This window comes from Diceros bicornis, chromosome 10, assembly GCF_020826845.1.
Source record: "Diceros bicornis minor isolate mBicDic1 chromosome 10, mDicBic1.mat.cur, whole genome shotgun sequence".
NCBI classification, from domain to species: Eukaryota; Metazoa; Chordata; class Mammalia; order Perissodactyla; family Rhinocerotidae; genus Diceros; species Diceros bicornis.
Genome location: NC_080749.1, coordinates 25,671,532 through 25,698,495, shown reverse-complemented (window position 1 = coordinate 25,698,495; position 26,964 = coordinate 25,671,532). Strand labels below are relative to the sequence as shown.

The following is a 26,964-nucleotide window of genomic DNA, read 5'->3' as shown; positions in this document are numbered from 1 at the left end:
CACATGTCCGTCCTGGCTCTCGAAATGCCTCCTTCACAGTGTAAAATCTCCTGCCGTTTAACATAATGACTGACTAGTCATTTTAAGATCATTATTAAGGCTGAAATTTGCCCTTAAAAAGTTAAATGGAGCAACAAATTTTACCTCCCAGTTAAATCATTATTTTTAGTACAATGAGAGTCTCCCTTAAAGTTTAACTTTAATACAAGTATAGATTTTTTTCATGCCTACTTCAACCTAGATCTAACCAATAAAATATTAGTTGGATATCTGGCTACGAAGTTTTCCCTTTCTGATTTATAGAGCTTGTAAATCTGAATGAAACTTTCTTCAAGATTAATATACTTGGGATTCTAAACACACCTCTTTTTTATCTGATTGTAAAAGTCCAATGCATTTATTTTATACAGCATTTTTAGGGGAAAAAAGTCAAATTTTAAAATAAATCAAAACAATATGCATAAAGAAGTACATATATTTTTATGTAGTGTAAATATCTTTTTTCGTGGATAAAGAACTCTATTGAGTGAATACAAAATATGAATGTAGATCTTTGATTTTTTCTATATGCAGTCTCACTTTCTCGTGTATGATCAATCATATATATGTATTCAAATATGCACAGAATACACACTCATTTTTGCCTGAATGAATCAATGATTGCCATATTTTTCCGAACTTTTGTCATTGCTGTTGTCTGACTGTTGAAGAAAAACTTCAATGGATATAACTTCAAAGAATGGATCTTATTTATCTGAAAGCATGGATTTGTGTTTTGTAATGTAAACATTGTATTTGTTGAATGAAGGAGTGAAAGAAAGTATGGATTATATACCTTCTGTTTTTCTACATTTCATTTTTTGACATGTTGTTTTATTTCAGCATACTGTGGATTTTCTTTATGTATTTCATGTTCTTCCACAGTCCTTCCACGTTACATTTTGTATTACGAGATTACTAATATAAGAATGTTTGCTTTTGTATAAATCTGTGTTTTAAGATGGCTTCACAAGATAATTTGTAAAATTCAGTTGAGAATAGTTACATTTAGCAGTCTAACTGGACAGAAATGAAAGTTATAATGCATTCATGTGTACATTCACAAATTAAATATTTACCTACAACTAATTTTTATTTAAAAAACAAATTCTAATTACCTAGTGCTGTTGGTGTAATAGTGAATAAAAAAGAAAAAAGAACAGGGCCAGCCCAGTGGCGCAAGCGGTTAAGTGTGCGCGCTCCGCTGCAGCGGCCCAGGTTCGCTGGTTCGGATCCTGGGCGCGCACCAGACGCACCGCTTGTCAAGCCATGCTGTGGCGGCGTCCCATATAGAGTAGAGGAAGATGGGCATGGATGTTAGCCCACGGCCAGTCTTCCTCAAGAAAAAGAGGAGGATTGGCAGATATTAGATCAGGGCCGATCTTCCTCACAACAAAAAAAAAAGAGAGAAAAGATCACTGTTCTCATTGATCTTACAGTCTGCTGGGGGCAAAAAATATTAATAAAAAATACCATTGTAAAGAAATATAAGTGTAAATTTGCTACTCTAATCCATGCTATGAAGCAGAGTACATGGTGCAATAATCAGAGAGAATACAGAAGGCTTCTTGAAAGGCATGATGTTTGAGATATGAAAAACAGGAGCAAATTAGGCAAGCAGGTTGGACAAGAGCATTTCAGACAGGTAGCAGCATGTACAAAAGGTATTTTGGTAGGATTTGGAATCCACCCTCATCATTTCTATGAATGGTTAAACACTTTTTACAATAAAAAATTATTTTATTGCAAACAATCACACATGTATATTGATTTCTAAAATGTATTAGTTTTGTTCTGTTAGTATGAATGTTACTGCTGTTATTATTAATAATAAATCTTTTTGTGTTTATCTGCATATTTCTATAAATCAACAATTTAATTTCAGCTACTTGTTCTGGACTGAATGGGGGCAGATGCCCTGCATTGGAAAGACTCGCTTAGATGGCTCAGAGAAGGTTGTCCTTGTAAGCATGGGAATAGCATGGCCGAATGGCATCTCCATTGACTATGAGGTCTGTTGGATTTTTTTCTTTAAGCATTTAAAGTGCATTAACTGCCAACTTTCATTAGTCCACTTTTAGTGCTTTCTTATTTTCTTAATAAAACACTTAATCAAAAGAGCTTGTAATATTACTTTTCAATTGATCTTTAGGAAAATAAATTGTACTGGTGTGATGCTCGTACAGACAAGATAGAAAGAATCGACCTTGAGACTGGAGGGAACCGCGAGATGGTGCTGTCAGGGAGCAATGTGGATATGTTTTCCGTTGCGGTCTTCGGGGCTTACATCTACTGGTCTGACAGGTAATTTATTTTTTCATAAGTTTTTGAGTCTCCAAATGTTATTTCAGTGCCAGCTGCTTTACCCTTGTAGGATTAGCCATTCCTTAGCAAGGTCACTAAAAGGATCCCACAAAGCTATGTGATTTCCACAGCAAAGGCAGTCACTCTTGCTCTTCCAGGTTCAACTGTTTCAATGTCACAGACAAAAGTTGATTTCTTGCCCTTCTGCTAGGCCATCTGTCATCTTCAGCTTAAATAACTGGCTTGATTTGAATTAGTTAAAGATTGTTGATCATGTATGTTCATCTTCTTGGCAGAGCACATGCCAACGGGTCCATCAGAAGGGGCCACAAGAATGATGCCACAGAAACCGTAACCATGAGAACGGGCCTTGGAGTCAACCTAAAGGAGGTTAAAATCTTTAACCGAGTAAGAGAGAAAGGTCAGCATTCCTATATAATAAATACATTTTATGCTATTTCTTTCTCTTTTTTTTTGGTGAAGGAGGTTGGCCATGAGCTAACATCCGTTGCCAATCTTCCTCTTTTTGCTGAGGAAGATTGGCCTTGAGCTAACATCTGTGCCCATTTTCCTCTATTTTATATATGGGATGCCGCCACAGCATGGCTTGATGAGCGGTGCATAAGTCCACGCCTGGGATCCAAACCTGTGAACCTCGGGCCACCAAAGCCAAGCACATGAACTTAACCACTACACCGCTGGGCAGGCCCCTCTCTTATTTTATTTTTTAACATTTATAAAACTTAAGTTAGGGAGTAATTCTTATGTGAGTCCAAAACCTCAAAACCCTACTTTTTTTACATCTCATTTCCCACAAAAATCATAGAGTACTAATGCAATGACTATATAATAGTTCACACATAGATATTTTTGCCTAGAATAGTGCGTGTATATAAACATGTTATATACCTGGCATGTTTTGAGTATAGGTTTGGGCCAAGTAATATGGAAAAACTTGGTAAACATACATATTCAATGAAAAATACAAAGGACAATTAGGATATTAGAGAGTAAAAAGCAGCTAAAATGTTTGTTTTGGATTGTATTTGAAAATATAAAGTGATTATGGCTCCCTTAATCAGTTGCTGTTAGCGTGAAATATGTCCAAAGTCATCACTTCCTTAAAATGTGTATTTTGAAATTGATATGACAGTGATTTGGATATTTTTAAAAAATTTTACCTCCATTGAAATAATGTCCATTAAAATAAATTATAATTAATTTTCTTGACATCAAAGGAAGATATAATAATTTTGGAGATGATGATGGATTCATAGAGGAGAATTAGCCTGATGGAGAAATCTTAATATCATATTACATCTTCACTCAAAACTGGAGTAAAAAACTTATGTACTTAGGATGTTAGGCACATTGGAGCTATAAATTTCTTTGATACCTTACATCCTTCATAGACACAGAGTTTAAAGTAGTGTATATTTTTTTGGTGAATTCAGTTCATATTTTGAGTGAATCAGTTAGTTGTGCCAAAGATTACAATACGTAAAACCTATTGTAATCTCAGTATCAAGTTTCAAAAAAGAGTTACACACTTAACTGTCTGATTAAGGGAAATTTTTAATGCTTTTATTTGGATGATGAAGAAAGCAGAAGGATATGATCTTTGAAATAAGAAATCCAAGATTTTAAACTGGTGTGGTTAAAAAAATCAGTACTTTATAGTGTTTATTTTACTGACCAGTCTAAAAACTGAGTAAAAATTCAGAATATTCAACATTAAATTTTTAATATTTCTGTAAGAAAAAAAACTATTTGAAAAACAGAAGAAAAAACACAAGCATACGTTTGTGTGTGTATGTGTATCTTTTTTTTCTCCTCAGGGACCAATGTTTGTGCCAAGGACAATGGTGGATGTCAGCAACTCTGTCTTTATCGAGGAAATTCCCGGAGAACTTGCGCTTGTGCCCATGGATATTTGGCAAAGGATGGAGTTACGTGCCTAAGGCATGAAGGCTATTTGTTGTATTCAGGGAGAACAATATTAAAAAGTATACATCTTTCTGATGAAACCAATTTAAATTCACCAATAAGGCCATATGAGAATCCACATTATTTCCAGAATGTCATAGCCTTGGCTTTTGACTATAATCAAAGCAGAAAAGGTACCAACCGAATCTTTTACAGTGATGCACACTTTGGAAATATACAACTTATTAAAGATAACTGGGAAGACAGACAAGTAATTGTTGAAAGTAAGTACAACAATTTATTTTTAAATAGTTTGGTGGAAATGACTATCATTTGGGTTAGTAGAGAAATTAGAGTGGTAATTGCATGAAGCAATTACATTTTCCTAGAGTTTATATTGAAAGAATAAATGCAACTATATCAACTGACCCCCCCAAAAGTCAAAACAGCAATTAACTGCTAGCATGTACGGCATGTATATTGTGATTATTAGCTTCTAATCACGGAACTTTCACTATATCCCTTCATATTGTTTCCTATAAATAAGTGTATTAAATGCATGGAAAATAATTTTTCAGTATAAAGCTATGCTGATTTTATTTTCTTCCAGTGGATGAAATTATATCTTTAAGAATATCTGTCTAGTTACATTCAATTAATTATATTTTCTCAAACAAATATCAGAGATTATTTTTGTGTGTGTATATAAATATATATATAAAACAGTCTTGATGAGAAAGTGTTATTAAAGAAATGATCTAATATTTTAAAATATTTTTAATATTTTATGGGACATAATCATTCAAACATAATGTTGTATGGATTATCCACATAATTCAGAGAAACCTCTTTCTTGTCATCCAACTTTTACAAGAACTATCTTCATATTCCTCATACAACTTCCCTCTTTTCTTTATCTCTGTGTGATTTCCATGTATTTCCCACTTTTCCAATTTCACTACACTGAGGTCAATCTTTTTTGTTACTTTTTAAATGGCAAAATAATATATACATTTATTTTAAAATGTTCAAGTAATATGGATTTAAAAATGAAATTTCTGCCTCATCACTGCAGCATCAATTCCATTTACTTACCCATAATTGGCAGCTGTCATGCCCCTAGAATTTCCTTTGTGTATGTGTGTATGTCATTTGTAATTACAATATTGGAATGATTCTATATGCATTATTCAACTGCTTCTTTTTCACTTACCATATATCTTCAGAAGCTTTCATTTCAGTATATAAGGCTCTATCTTATTCTTTTGAATAGTTCTATACTAATTATACTAATGTACCTAATTCTATACTAAAGATAAATTAATTTATTTAACCATTTTCTTATTGGTAAGCATTTAGGTTCTTTCTGGTGTCTCATCATTACCTACAATGTCACAATGAAAATTTGTGCATATAAATATGTTTATTCACACATGTGAGTATATCTTTAGCGTAGAGTCCTAGAAATAAAATTGCAAACTCGATCAGTGTTTATTTTTTACAGCTAGTCAAATTTCTCTCCAAAAAGACCATATTAATTTACATTTTCATCAACTATCTATGAATAGGCCTATTTCCCCATACTTTTGCCAACAATGATTTTTATAATTTTTATTAGCTTATGACTAATATGTAAAAAAAGTCAACTTATATTTACCTGATAACTAGTGAGATCCAGCATCTACTCATATGTTTACCTACATAAAAGAATACATATTTTTAGGTCAAACTTCATATTGTACATTGTCATCCCGTGCTATGCCTGCCACTGTTCATTTTGTACTTTCAACATTTAATATCCTTCACAATCCTCTTTGCTTATTCAAATCCTACTCTGCTTTTCCAAATCAGTTCAGGCATTTCCTTTGCAAATACACATTCTCATTTCTTTATTCTCTAGGTTAACATACTTATTGATAATTTTATATCAATTTGTATATTTCACCACCTGCCATGTTGGCTTCCCTGTGTGTGTGTGTGTGTGTGTGTGTGTGTGTGAAAATGCAACTATAACTGTACTGAATATAGAGTTGAGACATATTTGAGATTTGTTGATTCTTTGGGTGTATCTCTATGAAATTTACACTATAACACTCTTCGGTCCTTCATTTTCCTATTCTAATACAATTCAGAGTTGGAAATGCTCACATGGTATCCACAATGTATTCCTTAACTTATTCATTCCTTTTATGTGCTCCAGATTCTTTGTCAGGCACACTGGATATAAAGATGAATATGAGTCCATAGACCTTTAGAAGCCACAATTTAAGAAGAAAACTACAAGTAAACAAATATTGAAATTCAATAGAATCCACAAGATACTAAACGCCTTTGTCCTTAGTGTCATTGAGTCCATTCTGACTCCTAGAGATCCTGTGTTCAACAGAGCGAAACCCTGCCTGGTCTTTTGGCACCATCCTCTCATCTTCTGGCGCTATATCAGACAACGCTCTGCTGCTATTCATATGGTTTTCATGGCCAATTTTTTCTGAAGTGGGTGGCTATGTCCTTCTTCCTACTCTGTCTTCGTCTGGAAGCTCCACTGAAACCTGCCCACCATGGGTGACCCTGCTAGTATTTGAAATACCAGTGGCATAGCTTTCAACATCACAGCAACACGCAGCTGGCACAGTATGACGACCAACAGGCAGGTGGTGTGGTTTCCTGACTGGGAAACAAACCCCAGCCGGTGGTGAGAGTGCTGAATCTTAACCACTAGACCGCTGGGGCTCGCTACTAAAGGCCTTAGAGAATAAAAAATCTGCCTGGGGAAGGGTGGAAGATGCCACTGAGCTGAGTTGAGGAAATTTAAAGAATCAATAGGAATCTGTCAGTTGATTGGGCCAGGTGGAAGAGGAGAAGAGGAGGAAGAATAATTCTAGATTGTAGTCCTCAAGTGTAGTTCCCTTGGGATCCCCAATCCAAGTGCAAGGAGTCTAAGAGATCAAAACTATTTTCATAATAATACCAGGTAATTACCTTTTCACTGTGTTGACATTTGCACTGATGATACAAAAGCAGTCGTGGCTAAATTGCTGGCAACTGAGCTCTAATCAAGGCAGTGGCACCAAACTGTACTAGTAGTTATTGTATTTTTCACTGCCACTTAATAGCAGGAAAAAAAAAAGCCGGTTTCACTTAAGAACGTCATTGAAGAAAGAGTAAAAAAATTTAATTTTATTAAATTTTGATCTTTCCGTACACATCTCTTTAATATTCTGTGTGATGAAATACACATAAGGCAATTCTGTAGTGTTTTGAAGTGCAATGGTTGCCTGAAGGAAACCATGTATTTGTGTGATTATTTGAGTTCATGCTTCTCTTAAGGAACACCATTTGAAAGAAAGAGGAACGGACAAACTTGTTATTCAAACCTAGGTGTGTGGCAAACATTTTCTAAAGACTGAATACAATGAGTATGTCACTATGAGTGAAATGACCTACAGTTTGTGTTGCAAATAATGAAAATCAAGCTTTCAAGTAAAAATGAGAATTTTGGAAGACTCATATCTAGCATAGTATGCTTGATAGCTTCTCAACATTTAAAGGCTTTTCTGATGAGATGGGTGGTAATATTACTATTGTGATTTTTTTGGGTATTGCATAATGAAATGTGTCTACATTTGGAAGATATGCATAACTTAAAGAACCACTATTTTCCAAATGACATGATAAATTCATGCGTGAGGAAATGATCCATTCAAAATGCAAGGTAGACCAATGAATTTTAATGTAATAGAGTATGAAAAGTTCATCACTATGGTTTCTGATTTCACATTGAAGCTAACCTTTAAGTAACTACCACTTGTCATATGTTGGCGTGGTATGAAAGAATATCCAGAATTATCTGAAAGGGCTGTTAAAACACTCCTCCCTTTTCCAGCTTCATAGCTGTATGAGACTGAATTTTCTTCACTTACTTCAAGTAAAACAGCACAACAGATAGGATGAAGTAGATGTGAGAATCTAGCTGTCTTCTAGTAATCCAGACATTAAACAAATATGTAAAATTATAAAACAATGCTCTTTTTCTCATTTAAAAAATATGGATATTTTCTTGGAAGATGTTATTTATATTAATATTCAATCAATTCATTTTTGTTATTTTAAAAGAAAGACACACAAAACAAATTTTTCAGTTTAAATTTCTAATATGGTAAATAGCTATAGACATAACTCACACAAAATTTCTTTGGAGTCCTCAATCATTTTGAAGAGTGTGAAAGTCCTCAGATCAAAAAGATTGCAAACTACTTTCCTAGACTAAGGGCTCAGAAAATTTTGAGTATGAAGACATGAAAAAGCACAGGGTAGACAAGGAGTCACGTGTCATTTGGTGTGATTAGAACATGGGTTGTATGGCATGAACTGGTGTGACGTGAAGCTAGAGTCCTAGGGAGGGGTCCTATATTGAAGGATTTAGTCTGCTAGGATAAGAAGCGTTAAAAAAAACTTTTATTGAGATATAATTTACATACTATACAATTCACCCATTAAAAATGTACAACTCAATAGTTTTGGGTATTATTAATTTTTAAAATTAGGTAAAAAAATTTTTATGAAACATAAAATTTGCCATTTTTGATTGTATGATTCAGTGACATTAATTACATTCACAATATTGTGCAACCATCACTACTATCTCTTTCCAAAACATTTTTATCACTTTAAACAGAAACTATTTAAGCAATTACTCCCCAGTCGCCCTCCCTGAAGCTCCTGGTAGCTTTTTTTTTTTTTTCTGTGAGGAGATCAGCCCTGTGCTAACATCTGCCAATCCTCCTGTTTTTTTTTTGCTGAGGAAGACTGGCCCTGGGCTAACATCCGTGCCCATCTTCCTCCACTTTATATGGGACTCCGCCACAGCATGGCTTGACAAGCAGTGCATCAGTGCACGCCCAGGATCCGAACCAGTGAACCCCAGGCCACCGCAGCAGAGCGCGTGCACTTAACCACTTGTGCCACCAGGCTGGCCCCCCCTGGTAGCTTTTAATCTACTTTCTTTCTCTATGTATTTACCTATTCTAGATGTTTCATGTAAGTGAAGTCATACAATATTTGTCCTTCTGTGTGGCTTATTTCACGTAGCATAATGTTTTCAAAGTTCACCTATGTTGTAGCGTGTGTCAGCAGTTCCTTCCTGTTTTTATGGCTGAATATTACTCTGTTGTATGTATATGCCACATTTTGTCTATCCATTAATCTGTTAATGGACACTTGGGTTGTTTCTACATTTTGGCTATTGTGAAAGTGCTGCAACAAACATTGACATCCTAATATCCAAGATAAGGAGTTTGATTTTATTCAGTAGGTGAAAGGAAAACAATAGAGTGTTGTAAGGTACCATATATAATAGGATTTTTGTTTTATGAAGATCACTCTGGCTATGTTATATTCGACGAAGTTTAAGGGCCATCATGTCTGAAGGCAGAGATGCCATAGAAGATTGTTGCAATATTACAGATCATGTTTCCACAGTGGTAAATTAAACTGAAAACATACTAATCAGAGTATACATACAATGAAACTATTCTAATCCTCCTATCCAAAATCAAAGCAAGAAAAACCAATAACACTTTCGTGTTGTAGGTATTAATGCACATGTGTAGAGGGGAAGTGAAACATAATGGCTAGGAGTTTGGAATCAGTCAAGTTGGGATTCACATCCCAGTTTGCTATTTATTTCTTGTGTGATACCGTCAATTTCCTCACCCACAAAATGAGAAACCAACTCATAAATTATTTGTGAAGATTTTGTGAGAGAGAGTACGTAAAGAACTTACAAATAAGCATAATTTTATTTAATTTAAAACTTTATATTATTGTATTTGTGACACATTTGTGGATTATTTAGGACAATTATCTTTGTCCTAAGTTATTTTTAGAATACCTATTAGAGTAGTTAAACAATCAGAAATAATTACAATAATTACAGACATGAGGTAGTGTACTAACATCAGAATAGAATTTAAAAATTAATTAAGATTAGTCTACATTGATAATTTACATGAACTTTTCTAAATATTCTCTTAACCACCCCCCACCCCCACCAAGAAGTTGCTAGTTTGTTTAACCATTGCAATCTTCTCTTGAAGTTTTGTAGAATTTATGGTTTGATTTGCCAGACTGAAAAATAAAAGCACCATGACAAACAAAACAAAACAACCCCCCACTAAAAAACAAATGCGTTACTGTCATACAAATAAACACAAGTAAGATGGAAAATTCATTTTTGTCTTGGTATTCTGTTTTGATAAATCTGGAATAATACATTTCATTTGTTACATCTGTTACCAGTTACCAAAAAAATAAATTCATGAAAGTATGGTTAAGTATTGAAAGATATCAGAGAAGGCTAAATACTTGTGCAAATCAGATTCAGACTTAGATTCTTCATATACGTGACTATGGGAAAAGTGTAGGATGAAGGCTCTCTTCTCTATCTTCCCAACTCATGTAGAATGAAGTTTTTGCTCTGATGTTTTAAAAGATGGGATGACAAGAGTCATTGAATACAGTTAAATATGTATCAAGTGCTTACAGTGTGCCATAGATTATCAGGGATGGGTGAATAAAGATGAAAAAGTCCTGTTTCTAACCTCCAGGAATTCAAAGTATGGGAAGAGAAAAACGCCATCGTTTACTTTTTGTATATAAAAAGCCAAGACCTCTGTCCAAGACAATGTTGAAAATTTACACTTTAAGGCTGTCTCTGGTTTTAAAAACATAGCAGTGATTGATAATTTTTTTAAAAAAAATAAAAATTAAGAAGAGATTGCTAATTTCAAAAAAGATAAAATTTTCCTTGAATGATAAACAGAACAGAAATACAAAGCATTGAGAATGGCTGAAACATCAGACTTCTGAGCCCCTAGGCTATGGATCCTATAGAGAAACAAGAGCTAAACAGAGCTTGCTTAAGCCAGGGACGGGGGTGAGGCTTCCCCACCGGGAAAACGAGGCTGAATGACAGCTTTGCCATCTGCCGCCTGGGCCAATGTCCAACAGGACATTGATAGAAGTTACTACCCCAGAGGCTTAGAGCCTACAGAAACAGCCTTGTGACCAACCCTGACACCAGTCTTTTGCAGGTTGATGGCTCTGCAAGTTCTCATATGCCCTATGGAGCAAAAACCCAAGTGAATCATGAAAGACAGGGCTGCTGGTAAAGGCCCAGAGGCCAAATGAGGGGAACTGTGGAGCTACCCAACTGAAAGGAGAGAGTGCAGGAAGAGAGGTTAAAAAAATAACCTGTTTACTCAAGGAGAGCCTGCCAATTCAATTTCTGCAATACATGGATTTTTAAGAAAGACAGCTAAAAAAAAAACACCAATCAGGGGCCGGCCCAGTGGTGTAGCAGTTACGTGTGCCCACTCCAGTGTGGCGACCTGGGGTTCACAGGTTGGGATCCGCTTGTCAAGCCATGCTGTGGCGACTTCCCATATAAAGTAAAGGAAGATGGGCACGGATGTCAGCCCAGGGCCAGTCTTCCTCAGCAAACAGAGGAAGATTGGCAACAGATGTCAGCTCGGGGCTAATCTTTCTCACACACACGCACAAAAAAAACACCAATCAGGAAACGAATGAAAATGAAAATAATAGAACAATCTGAAGTAGACTTTTACAAGATTTTGGGGGGTTCATCAAAGAGAAAAAGGAAAACATACCTATTAAAAAGACAAGAAATAGTGAAATCAAAGAGCCTGAGATTATGAGTAAAAAATAACTATTAAAACCACAAATCTTGGAAATGAAACGTATGGTCATTATAATAAAAGATATATAAAATATAATAATTAAAAAAAAATCCCAATTGATAGAATAAAGTTTATGCTGTACTAGTGAAAGTTAGAATGCACAAATAGGATGCTAATTAATTAATGAGGAATTAATCTGTAAATTAGAGAAAAATAACACAAAAAACACGAGAGCAGTTGTGAAACTTGGAGGATAAGCTGGTAGGTTCACCATGCTTATAGCTAGTAGATGCTGTTAAAAGGCAAGGAAGAGAGGGAAGGACAGAAAAGTAACCTGCAAAGAGATAAGGGAGTTTACTAGAAGTGAAGAAATGGGTCCTTAGGTTGAAAATGCATTCTGAATGCTGAGAAGAGTAATAAAATTGTCAGCCGTCAAAGTAAAACTTCAGAGAATCATTAAAAAGGGAAAACCTTAAGATGCTACCAGAAGGAATAGACAGATCATCTACAGAGGAAGGACAATTGGATTTAAGCAGACTTCTCACCAGCAATATCTCTCATCAGTAATATCTTCATACTGCTAAGAAAATATATAATTCCATAGTTGACTAAACTCTTATCCAAAATGAAGGGAAATCAAGTTTGTTTCAGACATACGAAGTCAGTGATGGTACATCTACATATTCTCACTGAAAAAAAACCTCACTGGCTTCGAACTTGACTCTAATCCATGTTAAAATTTTGTATTTAGTAAATTTTTGCATTTTACATTGTGATTCAGTATACATGTTTCAGTTTTACAAAACAATATCCTTATTCTATAGGATTCATTCTGTTTTATTTTAGCCAGCCAGAGCAAAGGGTTTTTTTTTTAAAAAAAAGAACAAACGTTGCTTAAAATAAGGTCAAGTGGTGTCCCTACATTCAATAACCAATTAAGACATGCAATTAAACAAAGCTCCTCTTCAACTATCGATAAAAACAAAGGATGCACAAGACCTTAATGTAGCAAATTACAAAATGTTAGTGGACATAAAGGATGACTTTAAATAAAGGGAGAAAATGTCATTTTCATCATGGGAAAACTCAATTTCCATAGCTATGGAAGTATGCCCCAAATTATCTGTAAGATGAATGCATTTCAAAGCGCCAAAATGACTTTTTGGTGAAACTTCATATGCTGGTCCTAAAATTCACACGGAAGAGCGAAATTCCAACAATCGCTAAGGTAATTTTGCAGAAATATAAATTTGTAGTCTTTCCTTGACAAATATCTTTACTTATTAAAAACTATAAATATCAAAACAATGTGATGTTACCAAAAGGATAATTAAATAAAACAGAGGGCTCAGAAGCAGATCTGTGCATTCGCATCTTGTAGGTAAATTTGTTATACATTACCAAGCTGGCTTTACAGATCAGAAGAAAAATAATGAACTGCATTTAATAAATTATGCTCATACAATTTGTACCTAAGAAATAAAGCAAAATTCTACCTCTAGCTCATAGTGTACTCAAAAATAAGTTCCAAATGCATTAAAGACGTAAATGTGATTTTCTTTTTTAATATCAAAGAAAATGTAGAAGAATGTCTTTATGAACTCAGGATAGGAACATATGTCAAAAATTAGATACAAAACATATCAGAAACTGTTATATTTTACCTCATTGAAATTAAAAACTCTTTGCAGCAGACGATATAAAGAAATTTAAAAGGCAAAGCAAACACTAGCGAAAGGTATTTGGGTCTCCTAAAAGCAGTAAAGGATTACCACTAGAGTTTAAAATGTATCACAATGAAGACTAATACGAAATATAGGCATGTTATGACAGGAGGCAATTCCCAGAAAAGGAAACATAATCATATTAAACTGTATTAAACCTCACCAATCATCAAGAAAATTCCCAAACAAGGAGATGCCATTTTCCACCCATAACTTTGGCAAAATTTTTTTTAAAGTTTGATAATGTGCAGAAACCAAAACTTTAATACACTATTGGTGAGAATGACAATTTTGAACAACCACTTTGGAGAGCCATTTTGCAATATTTTGAAATATTGAAAAGGTACATATCCTTTCATCTAGCAATTTCTACTTTTAGAGTAAATTTAGGCAATTCTACTTTTAGAGAAAATGATATATTGCACAACTGTTAAAAAAAAACCTAGTGCTACATCTATCCACAGTTATTAGCTTAAATATGATTTGATTGAAACAAAATAATACAGCACACCAAACTGTTGCCAAATGATATTAGTTTGATGTGACATATGATGTTGAAAAATATCCTACACAACGCTATGTATTGTTTTTGGATAAAAACATATGCAGTAATATTTTTAAAACTTAGTACACGTGATCTTTTTTGATACTTATGTGATGGTTATGTGAGATGTGAGATGTTATCATTAGAAATAGAAGTGAATTCTCTGTATTAATTTTGAAACTTTTCTGTAAGTCTAACATTATCTCAAAATAAAAAGTCTAAAATTAGCTCAAAATAAAAAGTAAATAACATTTAAAAAAAATCATAGCCACCAACATTAACATTTTGTTTTCTCTGGAGAGTAACAGAGAAATGATATTGAGAGGGCTATGTGGTTCCAACTATATCTATAATACGTTTGTTTTTAAAAACTTGAGACATTTATAGCAAAATAATAATATTTGTTAAATCATTATATTATTCCACTATTCTGTAAATCTAAAACATTTCACAGAGTAAATAAAAATAAATAACTTTAAAGATAATCTCTTGTAAATATTAAAATAGGTCAAATCTCATAAATATGCATATTTAGAATTTGAATTGCATTAGCAGCACTTGTTGCATGACATGGTAGTGGCCTCCTATCTTCCTCTCTTTTTCCTTGTTTATGGACATTGACCTTTGTCCCATATCCTCCTTGATATTTTCAACAGGTTACACTGAGATATCATTCTCATGTTTGTGTATTAGAATCCGAAAATGTAATTAATGATTTCATAGTACTTTTAGATTATTTTTTCGTAACAACTAGTGGCAATATGCCTTGCTTTTAAATTACAGTTATATTTCACTGGAAATGTCTTCTTCTTTTCCTTTAAAGAGAGTAGTTCCATATCCTTTTATGAATGCCTAATAGTACATTTGATTATGTTAATTTTTTCTTTTTGTAATTTCAAAGGTAAAAACTATCAGCTTTTAAAATGTATTTATTTTTAATTTGCTTTGTATATATCATATACAAAGCAATATATATATGATATATATATATCATACAGGCATTCATTCTCAAAATGTAAGAATTTTAGCTGTTCGACTATTCAGATTTCATTAAATAAAGAAATGACTTTTATTCATCTTACATTTATTAACTAAAGCAATTTCAGATTACCTATTTAGATAATTGCAACTATTGGAAAGGTATAACGAAGCATGTTCTTATTATATATTGAAATTACTAAGATAAGAAAATGATAACAATAAAAGATAAAAGTTGTGCATAGGGAGTCAGCAAATAGCGAGGCAAGTCATTTTTATGGTCTAAAAGAAAAGAGAGGGTAACGTGGTCGTTGATAACGGAGAGGAGAATCTAGAGTGAGTCATGATTAATGTGAAGGAAAAGAGAACCCGGGATCTCTGCCTGATTAAGTTGCAGGCCGTAAATTAGTGTTCAAAAGGGCTTCCATGAATTCAAAATTTTGTAAGATATTGCAGTCTCTCACAGAAGATGGCCCGAGGCAAGTTTCGGGGAGGAAACACTTTTCCTCTATCTTCTTAGGTTTTGGTCAGTGAAACGAGAATTAAACTGACAAAAAAACAGCTTAACGGGAGAAAAGGTAATTCTAGGTACTTTCACGGCAAGCATCTTTGCCATAGACATCTTTACCGTAAGCATTTTCACCTCATAACTAATTGGCCATAAGACAATTTCCTGTAAAAGATACAATGATGAAAAATAAAAGAGGAACATTAAAAAGGACATAATGAAACATGAAAAATAAGTAACAAAATTAAAAAGACTTTATTGCAAAATGCAAAATATTTGAATACATTTAAAATGTGTGTAGCTTCCTGGCAATACTGTGCAAATAACTGATTTAATATTGTGAGTTGTACCTAAGCACTTATCTTCAAAGTCTTTTGCTCATAATTTTATACATTTGTTTTGCTTATTGATTCATTTCATCATTTGGCATCCATCACACTTTTTTGTTTTTTGCTAAAATTTCTTCCTTCATTAAGAGAGGTATCAGTTTCCAAATACTAGGATCCATTTTTGTAACTGAGCTCTGTATTGCATTGTGAAAAGCCTTCTACACTATTGTTTGTTCTTGACATATTGTCACATGTCCATTGACAGACGTTCCAAAGTTCTATGGGAAATGTGGAGCTAAGGTTTACATAACATAAAAGTTGGAGAACTGCATCAGTGGATAAATGAAACCAAACTGTCAACCAGTTATTTTATCTTTCTTATGGCAAAATTGCCTTGTGACCAATTAGTTATGTGGTGAAAATATTTGCAGCGAAAGTGCTTGCAGCAAAGATGTCTACGGCAAAAATGCTTATGGTGAAAATACTGGACAGGAGAAAAGGCATACATATTTCTTGATGTTAATTTTTACATGTACATGGAGGCCTTCATAGAAAAGAAGTGAAGACCCAAAGAGGCAGCTAGACCCAATGGCTTAGATATCATTTTCACAAAGGGTGATAAATTGCAAAGATATGTCTAAATAAAGGAGAGAGGATTGAGCATCTAGAGACAGTAAATTGTGGGAAGGCAAATATATGGGAGAAACTAATGGAAGATAAGGGTTATTTCGTAAAGTGTTGTTTGTGCAGGCTCATTTCAGTGCTATCTCCATCTCCAGAAATAATGATTGTTCTTCCCTTCCTGGTATGAGAGAGGAGACATCTTCACAAACGGGAAATTTATGCCTTATTTTGGAGTAGATAGGGGGAGTGTAGAGAGCTTTTCCTACATCTGCTATTTCTTAACTGCCCTCAGCTTAAAATAATCCTTATGCCAAAGTGGCATATTTTGCAAGGGTATATTCTGATCTCCTTCACAGGCATGATTGTTCTAAAATCTCTTACCCCACAACAGCGATCAAGACCAGATCCCTAGAGGGCAATGACATACTTGAACAAGAGACATTGGAACTATGGGTAAAGGCTGCTTAATATGAGGAGTAGAAAAATTCATGAGGAGCATTATGCTAGAGAAAGAAAAAAGATCTCTGAGTCACGTGTAGAATATTCTGCTGAAGTTTTGCAAGGTCATTCTGCAGTGTGGTCTAGGTCTTGGAGGTAGAGAATTAACAAGGAAAACTCAAGAGTCTTCAGTTGTCAGCATTAGGATTATTCACAGACTCAAAGCTGCCCAATTTTTCATATATGTGTCCGAATAGCTGACAGCAATGGAAAGAGTAGAAGGAAATGTGGTCAAATGCTAGGATTCTTATGTCGAGAATTACAATCTTAACAAGACAGGAGCTGAAAAGTTGTCTGCAAAGGTGTTCAGGCTCAGGAGACTGCCCCAGGAGATTATATTAGATGGTCTGACAAGATTCTGTTTGCATAATCAGAAACTGCTGGGTAACGTCCATGTAGAAGAGAGTAAGGGCCAATATTTATTATGAAACTTGAACTTCACTAGAGCCTTATGGTGGGCTCTAACCTAAAATTACGGTTAGTGAATCTGATTAGGAATGGAGAGAAGGTTGGAGAGGAAAGTGGCAGGCTTATCTATCTCTCATAAGATAAAGAATTATAGAGATACTAGGTGGACTTGGGGAGCAGATAGTGATTCAGATATGAATTAACTTCTCAATATTGTATCACTGCCAAGTAAAGTCTCAGTAGGTGAGTGAGGGTGGGGAGAGTGAAATTGCTAATCCCTGATTTGAGTCATTTTTGTATTAAATGGCAGTTCAAACTTAATTGCATATATTTCTTTTTTAATCCCTAGTCTAGGAGTTGAGAGATTAGTTTATATCAATTAGATCTGATTGCATAACAAATCATCCCAGAATTCAATGTCTTAAAACAACAACTGCTTATTCATCCCACTATTCTATGAGTTAGCTAGGTAGTTCTTCTGGTCTGTGTCAGCTTTTCAGATCTCTGGCCAGCTAGCTGGTCAAAGATGGTCTCTCTCATATATCTGATGGTTGGCAGGCTATGTTCTGGGTTACTGAGCCGCACATCTCTCCTTATCCAACAGGCTAGCTTGGGATGGTCTCAGGGTTCCAAGAAAGAGCTTGTCCTAATATGCAAACATTTTCCAAGCTATATTTACTAATATCTTATTGGTCAAGGCAAGTCCCATGGCCAAGTCCAGATTCAGGGCATGGAGAAATAGACTCACATTGATGGGAGGAGCTGCAAAGGGGTGGCACACACACAGGGAGGGGAAGAATTTGCAACTTCTGCAATCAACAGTTGTATAAGTGACTATTAGCCTATCTACAGAATGTCCTAAGTAATACATTAAAATTTGGCCTGACTTTTTGAAACTCGTTTTCTTTGTTGTTTTATTTGTTATATAATATTTCTTGACAACCAATAGTGGGCCATGACAATAATATCTGGCTTTATCTATGAGCTATAAATAAATCTACATTTGATGGTGAAGATATAAAATGAGATAGGAAAGGATCATCTAGTGGGGAAAAGATGTAACAAAACTATGGAAAGGTTAGTGGATTTAATGGCACTGAATTGATTCTGTCACATTCAAGAGTATAAACTTTTTCAGAATTAGCTCAAACTATACTGAATTTTTCTCACAAGTCCCTCGAGATTAGTTGCTATTAAGTCACTTTAATTGCCCCACATTTCTGTGTAAGCCATGTGACTGATAAATTTCTTTTGTGGTTTTAAGTTGAATGAAGTAAGTTGTAAATGGCAACTAAGGGAAAAAAATCTGTGATGTAGTGTTAGAGAGGCATTTTTCATAGGAAGTAATAAAAGAAAGTATACATATTAAAACTTTCCTTTTGAGAGATTTGTGGCATGAATTCAGCAGATGAAATCAATGTACTGTGAATTATAAATAGGTCTTTGAGGGTCTGGATGATGATTTCAAAATTCTTAAGAAAACAGTAGAGCATCTGTGGAAATAGGTAAGGACACAAGTGAATCCAAGGTTCCTCTTGAAAGATGATGATAATTTGTAGGATAGAAGTTGCCTCTTATTGTTTGAAAGTGCAAGATATTTTGATTTCATATGCCCTTTATTATGTGCCCAGTTTTTTAGGCGTATAATGCAAGAATAAACAAAGTTTACCAGAAATTAATAAATATTATCTATATATTCAACTTGCTAATCTGAGCTTTTCAGTATAACATATCTGGTAAAAATGCTGAGAGAGAGAATGTTAAAAGAATTTATACTTCTATGCAGAAATAGAAGTATAATGATGTACACCTAAGATTTATACAATGTTATAAACCAATGTTACCGCAAGAACAAAAAAGAAAAAGAAAAAAAAATAAATAAATAAAGAATTTATACTAAAACAGACCGTTATGTGAATATAAATTTCCTAGGACAGAGATCCGTGTATAGATTTTTCCTTAATTGAATTTTAGTTATATAGCTTTAAAAATGGCATAAGTAAAGATGAATAAATTATATTCCAAAACTTTTCGTAGTTAGCCTTGTTTGCAACACCTACTATAACATAGCATGTGGCTTAGATTGTCACTCTTGCAGAATAGCAGTGTCAATAATACTTCATGCCATATTCAAATAAATGTTGTCAGTTGCTGCAAACCTCATTAACTTTTTTAGATTTCCGCAAAGTAGAATTTGCAATGTGTAGTTCTGTTTTACTGATGAATTGATAAAGCTAAGTGTTAACCAATATTCTCTTCCAACTGCACATCATGGTTCCTTTCCATTTCCTTAGGTAATTTAAACCCAATGGCCTTCCTTCTTCTTTTCCTTCCCTCTCACACAATCTTCCTTGACAATGACAGCATTCTTGTTGATGCCTTAGTGCGCTTATCAATATCCCCACAGTTTTCAATGACACTTTTTGACTCTTATTCTCTGTTTTCACTTTCCACTATTAGCTTGACAATAGCCTGGATCTGATCACTCCTTGATACTTCTCTACCTAAAGTCCTGGAACTTCGTGTTCTTTCTCTTTGAACACAATCTGATTACATTGCATCTAGCCTATTCTATCATATCTATTAATCTGCTTTTTTCTTTACCTGCATTATACTTATTATCCTACACTTCTCACTTTGCTCTTCAATCAGTTCTCTGTTGACCACACTCGATTTTTTTTCTTTTTCTTTTTTTTTTTGACCAAACCTGGACCAAGAGATAAGCCATTTAATGTTGTCCCTCTCACTTTCCTATACTAACAAGTGCTCCACCCTGTATTTTCTGTTTCTGACAGTACAAGTGCAGTTCTTGTAGAAACTTTCTCCCTCCCAGTGGGTATATTTTCCCTTTTATTTTACTTTATTTATTTATTTTTTTGTGAGGAGGACCAGCCCCGAGCTAACATCCAATGCCAATCCTCCTCTTTTTTGCTGAGAAAGACTGGCCCTGGGCTAACATCCGTGCCCATCTTCCTCTACTTTATATGGGATGCCGCCACAGCATCGCTCGACAAGCAGTGCGTTGGTGCGCGCCCAGGATCCTAACCGGAGAACCCTGGGCCACCGCAGCGGAGTACACGCACTTAACCACTTGTGCCACTGGGCTGGCCCCATATTTTCCCTTTTAAAAAGCTCAATTATTGTGATAATTCATATTGGGGCCTTCATTATTTATTATTACGCTAAGTCCAAATTTGCTAATTTATCTCCTCACTAATGGAACAGTGTAAAATCTCTAGATGTTTATTGAAAGTTTTCTTTTATGTTCTTAATGTCAACTCATAATTAACATACCAAAGTCATTTTCCCACCTAAAAATCAGAACCCCTCCTATTTTCATTGTTGGTAATTACTTTTCTTCCTTATCAGGATCTAACCTCACAATTATTACTATTTTGACTCCCTCTGCTCCTATGTCCCCTGAGCCATTTATTCACCAAGTACTTTTCTTATCCATTGTTGCCATTATAGGCCGTGTTTTCATTTCTTTATTATTGAATAATTGCTAATATTCTACTTGCTTTCCTTTTCCCTGCCTTGAGTTTCTAGAAGTTTCTATCATGCACGACAATGTTTTCACTGAGTTATTCCCTAAAGCACTGCTTGACTCACTATTTTTTGCATCTCAAATTGTAATTCATTTACCTCCTCTCCAGGTTTCATGTTATTTCAATCTAGTTAATCCATCTCACTAGAAATCTCTCTACTGTGTAAAACTGACCCTTTCCTCCAGTCCTTCTCACACCCTTTTTGTCTCAAGAACATATCATATTCTTTTCTAATACTCTACGTCTTTACTTATGTTGCTAAACTAGAATGGAAGAGATATTATGGCCTTTCAACTAGTCTATATTTTAGGGATCTTTATAATTCAGCTGGAATCCCTTCATGCCATTAAAGGATGACGATTTTTTGCAGAACTGAAGCCCACAGCGATCTCCCTCTTTTAAAAAACATCCATGACTTGTGTGTGCTTCACATCCTTATCACTTCTTTAGTTACTATCTTATGCTTTTCTTTTGTTTCCTTTTTGTCTGTGTGATCTCCCCAAAGAAATGTCAAGTTCTTCTTGGCAGGGTCCATTACATATACTCTTTTCTCCACTCCTTATAATCTAAAACAGAACTCATCACTTAGTAGATAATAAAAGTAACTAGGTTCATTATGAATTTGCTATGCATCAGCCATATAATTAGGTTGTTAGAGGACTTGTCTTAAGGCTTTATTTGGAGAGTAAAAGCAATTCTTTGACTTATATTGCTGGCCTGGTTGGACTGTTGTGATTATTAGGGAGAAGGAGTATAGAGACTTAAGCTTCTAAGAGAAAGTGTGAGAGACAATACAGGATATTGGTTAAAAGCAGGGATTCTAGAGCCAGATTATCTAGCTGGATTCAACCCAGCCCCTCCCTCACTGTTCACCACTTAGAAGCTGTGTCCTTTGGCAAATTATTCACCTCTCCTTGCCTCGGTTTCCTCTTTTAGAAACAAGGATAATGTTAGTAGCAATCTCAGAGGGTTGATGAGATTCAATGAGATAATGTATGTTGCTTAGTACAGTGCCTAGTATTTAGTAAGCACTCAATTAGCACAAACCATTATGAGTTTTTGCATTCATTTTCCTTAATTGACTCATTTTTTTAAAACTACATCATTCTAAATTAGTAGAATCTGGCTAGCATGCAAAATGACCACTATAGTGTATAAAGATTTTGAAGAACAGATGTCATTTCTCCCTTCAAACTTTCAAATACTGTGAGTTAAAAAAGTAGAGGGTCCCTAACGAGAGGAACTTCTGTGAGTCAAGAAGGCTTAGGGTTCTATAGTTCCTCAATCATCTCACAGTGTTTATTGAGCGTGTACGCTTGACTGATACGTGTTCTGGACACGGGAGGAATTTTTTCTTGGAATTACATGACAGAAGGTACTCATGCTATAATAATAGGATATGCTTATATGAGTAGCAAAAAAGTAAATGGGAGTGCAGATGAAAAAAACAATAGAAAGTGATATATTCAAGATGACAGAGTGAATTCTTATGGTTAGAAACATTTGATTTTCCAAAGATCCAAATACTTCTCTGTCTGCCACCCATTGCAACTTGAGAACTGCTGATAATTTATGTTTGGTTGAGTGCCAAGATAGAAGCAATACTAAATCAAACCTGAAAAAAAAAAAATAAAAAGGAATGTTGATAAAGATAAGTATGTGTCAGATATACAAGAATGCCTGTATCATGTAATAAAACACATTTCCATAAGTTCCTTTTGCTTGTCCCTTTTGAACTTGCAGGATAATGTTGCTTAGAAACCTGTATGTGTAAAGTGATGGCTAAGAACAGAATTTATCAGTAATCCATGAAAGTCTGAAATGGCAAAACCTTTGTAGAATGTTTTTGTTCTGTGTTTTTGTTATATTCACAAAACTCTGGGAATTTGAATGGGCGAAATATGGTGAGAGGAATTGACACGGCAGGTCATCTGACAAGTAACCTACATGCTTAGGATGACAGAGTTACTTAAGTCTGGAACAGCTAGTGTCTGAGAAAGTGCTTGTAAGTTGCACCTATTAGTTTGGTGGGTAACAAGGGAAAATGAGATTAATTTATTCACCACTCAAAGGACATTTACAATAACCTTCCTACTGTGCCAGAGTTACCTAGAGAACAGAGGTCAGTGAGAAGATGAACATTTGTTTCAGAAATAATAAAAATCGAAGCATAAGGTCCTAAGTAATTTTTCATTAAGATGTCATGAGCCATGTATTTATACTTAGAAGCCAAATTCAATAATTGATGAAATACCTCTTATATAGCATTAGACAGACATTTATTTATAACTTATTTTTGTAAACTCCATAATATTTTCCTCACTCTCTGATTTACCTCCATTGCTATTATTAAAATATATTCACAACGTAAGGGAGCAAATTGGAAAGTAGCAAAATTTTAGATTGATATTTGTATTTAGCACATGACATAACACAATCTGTCATTCTGAAGAGGTATTAATGACAAATGGGTTATTTAAGCTATAGGAAGTGTAAAGCAATGCATGAATTTTCTATATACTCTAATGTCAGGTTTTCTTTTTGTGTAATTTGCATATATGAACTACACAAATTCAAAGATAAGGGAGGATAAGTCTCTATTTCTTGAATGTATACCCAAATTAAACCATTCTATTCAGATTTATTAAATGTCTACTCTGCTCAACAATTGCAATGTATTGAGTGGGACATTCCCTCTCTTGTCTCTAGATAAATATTGAATGTGCTGTTTCCTTACCTATCTTACCTATATTTCACTTGATTAACTTGTGTTCACACTTCAGGTTTCAGTGTAGCTTTTTCTCAACACTCACATGATATACACACACACACACATACAATCATCTCAAGCCAGTGATAAGCGTGTCTTCCACAGTTTCCACAGTTTGCAACTAGCTTTGTTATGATAGTGTTATTTTCTTTTTATTGAAATAGTGGCTTTGTTGTATGAGACACTGTGTCTTGAGCATCAGCATATCTCCAGCCCCAACCCATTGTAGCCCTCAGGACACACTGTTGACTGTTGTTGCAAATGCCTTTGGGGCAGTGTGACCCTGGCTGCAGAGTTGCTGAGACTTGGTAAGCAATCAGTGAATATTCAGCAAAGGAAGGAATTATATACTCTCTGCAAATCAAGATTTTTTCCCTCATGGAATTTATAAGGTAGTAGGGAAAATTTTATCAGCAGAAATAACTACAAGTTAATATGACACAAGGGTGGTATGAATATAAACAGGATTTTACAGGCACTCAGAGTAAAATGAAATCTCTGCCAGTCAGGATGATGTCAGGGGCTTCGTGGAGAAGATGGTCTCAATTGCCAGTTTTGCAACATTGTAATGAACTCTGACCAACAACCATAAGGGTAAATCAATGACTTTTGCTTATGCATCAGGTTATTAATATTTTCTGAGAATAATATTAAGACAACAAACATGTATCTTACTTTAAAATCATCTGGTGACAGATGGCTTCTTAAAATAGAAGAGACTTCCGAATATGGCTCACAGGTATATCCACATATGCCATTCTTGTTTCCCCTGTGCACAAAATTTCTTGGACATAGCACATGAATCAAATCTATAGCACTGTTTACTTTACTTGGTGAGTGCATAGTAAGTGCTCCTTTTTTCTTTATTATTGAATTCCTTGCAAAAGTGATTGGTTTGGCAGTAAAGCTAGAAACGAATTTAGTGTCTGGATTTGAATCATCCTAACAAAAGATGATCTTTGCCTAAACTTAATATTTTCTTATCTTCGATTGAGGAGACAGAATCTCTGTTAGTTGTCAAGTAGTATAATACTTTTGCACAAGATAATATTAGAATCTGAAATTATCACCTCCCTATAGACTCTAATGTTAAATTATCATTCTTATTCTTGCCTTATTTAATTCAGTTTGTTAAATATTCTTTATTACCTACCAAGAACAGACTCTGCTTAGTCTCATTTGAAATGAAATATTAAAGGCTCTATCATTTCATAAGTAGTAGTATTTTTTTACTTTGCACTCATCTCTTTAGCAGAAGGGCTTTATATCAGGTTTAGAAATCTATAGAAATTATATTTATTTATTCTTTATAGAAAATATTGGACAGTTTTATTTCACTGATATTAAAATATCCTTTATTAACATGAGCTGTTACTCTTTTGACTTTAGATGTGAATAAATTAATATATAATGCTCACTTATTGATTCTTTTGCTTTTCCTTTATTTCATTTGTTCCATATATACTTTTAATATATACTAAGTATTTTTAATATATACTAAGTATTTTGTGCTTAGTGCTTTTAATATATACTTTTAATATATATTAAGTGCTTTTAATATATACTAAGTATTATGGAAATATGTGATTCTGTGTTTCTTCAGCATTCTTCATTTGGAAAGTCAGATAAAATGCAATTTATATATAATAATGATGGCAAAGATTGTTAACATTGAAAACATGAACCATGAGTCAAATGAGTCTTCCCTCTGGTAATCATCGTGAATGAGGTAACATTTTTGTTCAATAATGCTGATAGAGCTACTTTTGTAGAGTCATATTTTTTCATGACTTATGTCCCATGTAGCTTAGCTGTACACATATACTTAATGCAGCAAACCATTTCATGCTGCGCTGCCATTTAAGTTCCACAAAATGAATAGCGTCATTTGCCCGATTGTGGGACTATTAGTATTTTCTATTAAAGAGTACAAATTATATTGAAAGGTTCAAATGTAATATCTAAATCTTTCTTTACCCATGGCCATCACAAAATCAGGTTTTCAGCAATTCATTTTACTCATTTTGAAGATAGTAAGATCTTAGTCACATTATTCAGTCCTCATAATCATTATGTTACTTGACACCTAGAGATATTTGATAAGTTAGTATTCTGTTAAGATTAAAAACATGGGCTTTGGAATAAGTGAGACTTGGATTCCAGTCCAGGTTCTGATCACTGTTGTGATATAACCTGTTAAGCCTCAAGTGAAAATTCGGGAAAACATTACATCAACTGACAGTTTGTATGAAGATTAACGCAAACAATGACAATAGAGTGCCTACCACAGTGCCTGGCCAAACTAATCCAGCCAAGAAACAGCAGTATTTGATTGTAAAGGTAAAGTGACTCTTAACTCAGTCTGAAGCAGCCACTGGAGCAAGTTTATTGCTGTTTCGACAAAGTCTTAATGCAGAAGGGTTGCTGGCAGTTTTTTTTCTTGATTCCCAAAACACTAAATTTGTTAATTATTTTCAACTTTGTCCTCTACTTATTAGTAAAGAAAAACAAATATCAGTGTATCAAGGCTCATCATTATTGGTTCATTTTTATTCCAGAGTGCTAAAGATGCTGAGGAAAAGCATAGCCCCAAACCTGCTTTTGAAGTAATTCCACTCGTGTTCTAACCAGACAGATGAACAAAAATTTAAGATTCTTTTTTTTTCCCCAGTAATTTTATTGAGATCGTAATGGTTTATAACATGTAATTTCGGTTGTGCATTATTATTTATCAGTTTCTGGATAGACTTCATCATGCTCACTCCCAGTAGTCTAATTATTGTCCATCACCATAGATATGTGTCCTTTTACCCCTTTCACTCACCTCCCAACCCCCTTCTCCTCTAGTAACCACTAATCTGTTCTCTTTATCTGTGTATTTGTTATCATCCACATATGAGTAAAATCATGCAGTATTTGTCTTTCTCTGTTTGGCTTATTTCGCTTAACATCATACCCTCTAGGTTCATCCGTGTTGTTGCAAATGGGACAATTTTGCCTTTTTTTATGGCTGAGTAGTATTCCACTGTATATATATACCACATCTTCTTGATCCATTCACTTGTAG

General features: G+C 34.4%; 1 protein-coding gene across 1 annotated transcript in view; it reads left to right on the top strand.

The window, feature by feature from the left end:
• LRP1B (LDL receptor related protein 1B) overlaps positions 1 to 26,964 on the top strand; it is a 1,024,768-nt gene that overhangs the window by 576,968 nt on the left and 420,836 nt on the right. The window contains exons 35-38 of the mRNA XM_058548897.1: positions 1,925 to 2,051; positions 2,192 to 2,343; positions 2,640 to 2,764; positions 4,182 to 4,553. Coding sequence (XP_058404880.1) covers positions 1,925 to 2,051; positions 2,192 to 2,343; positions 2,640 to 2,764; positions 4,182 to 4,553 — 776 coding nt within the window. The remainder of the gene's footprint in view (positions 1 to 1,924; positions 2,052 to 2,191; positions 2,344 to 2,639; positions 2,765 to 4,181; positions 4,554 to 26,964) is intronic.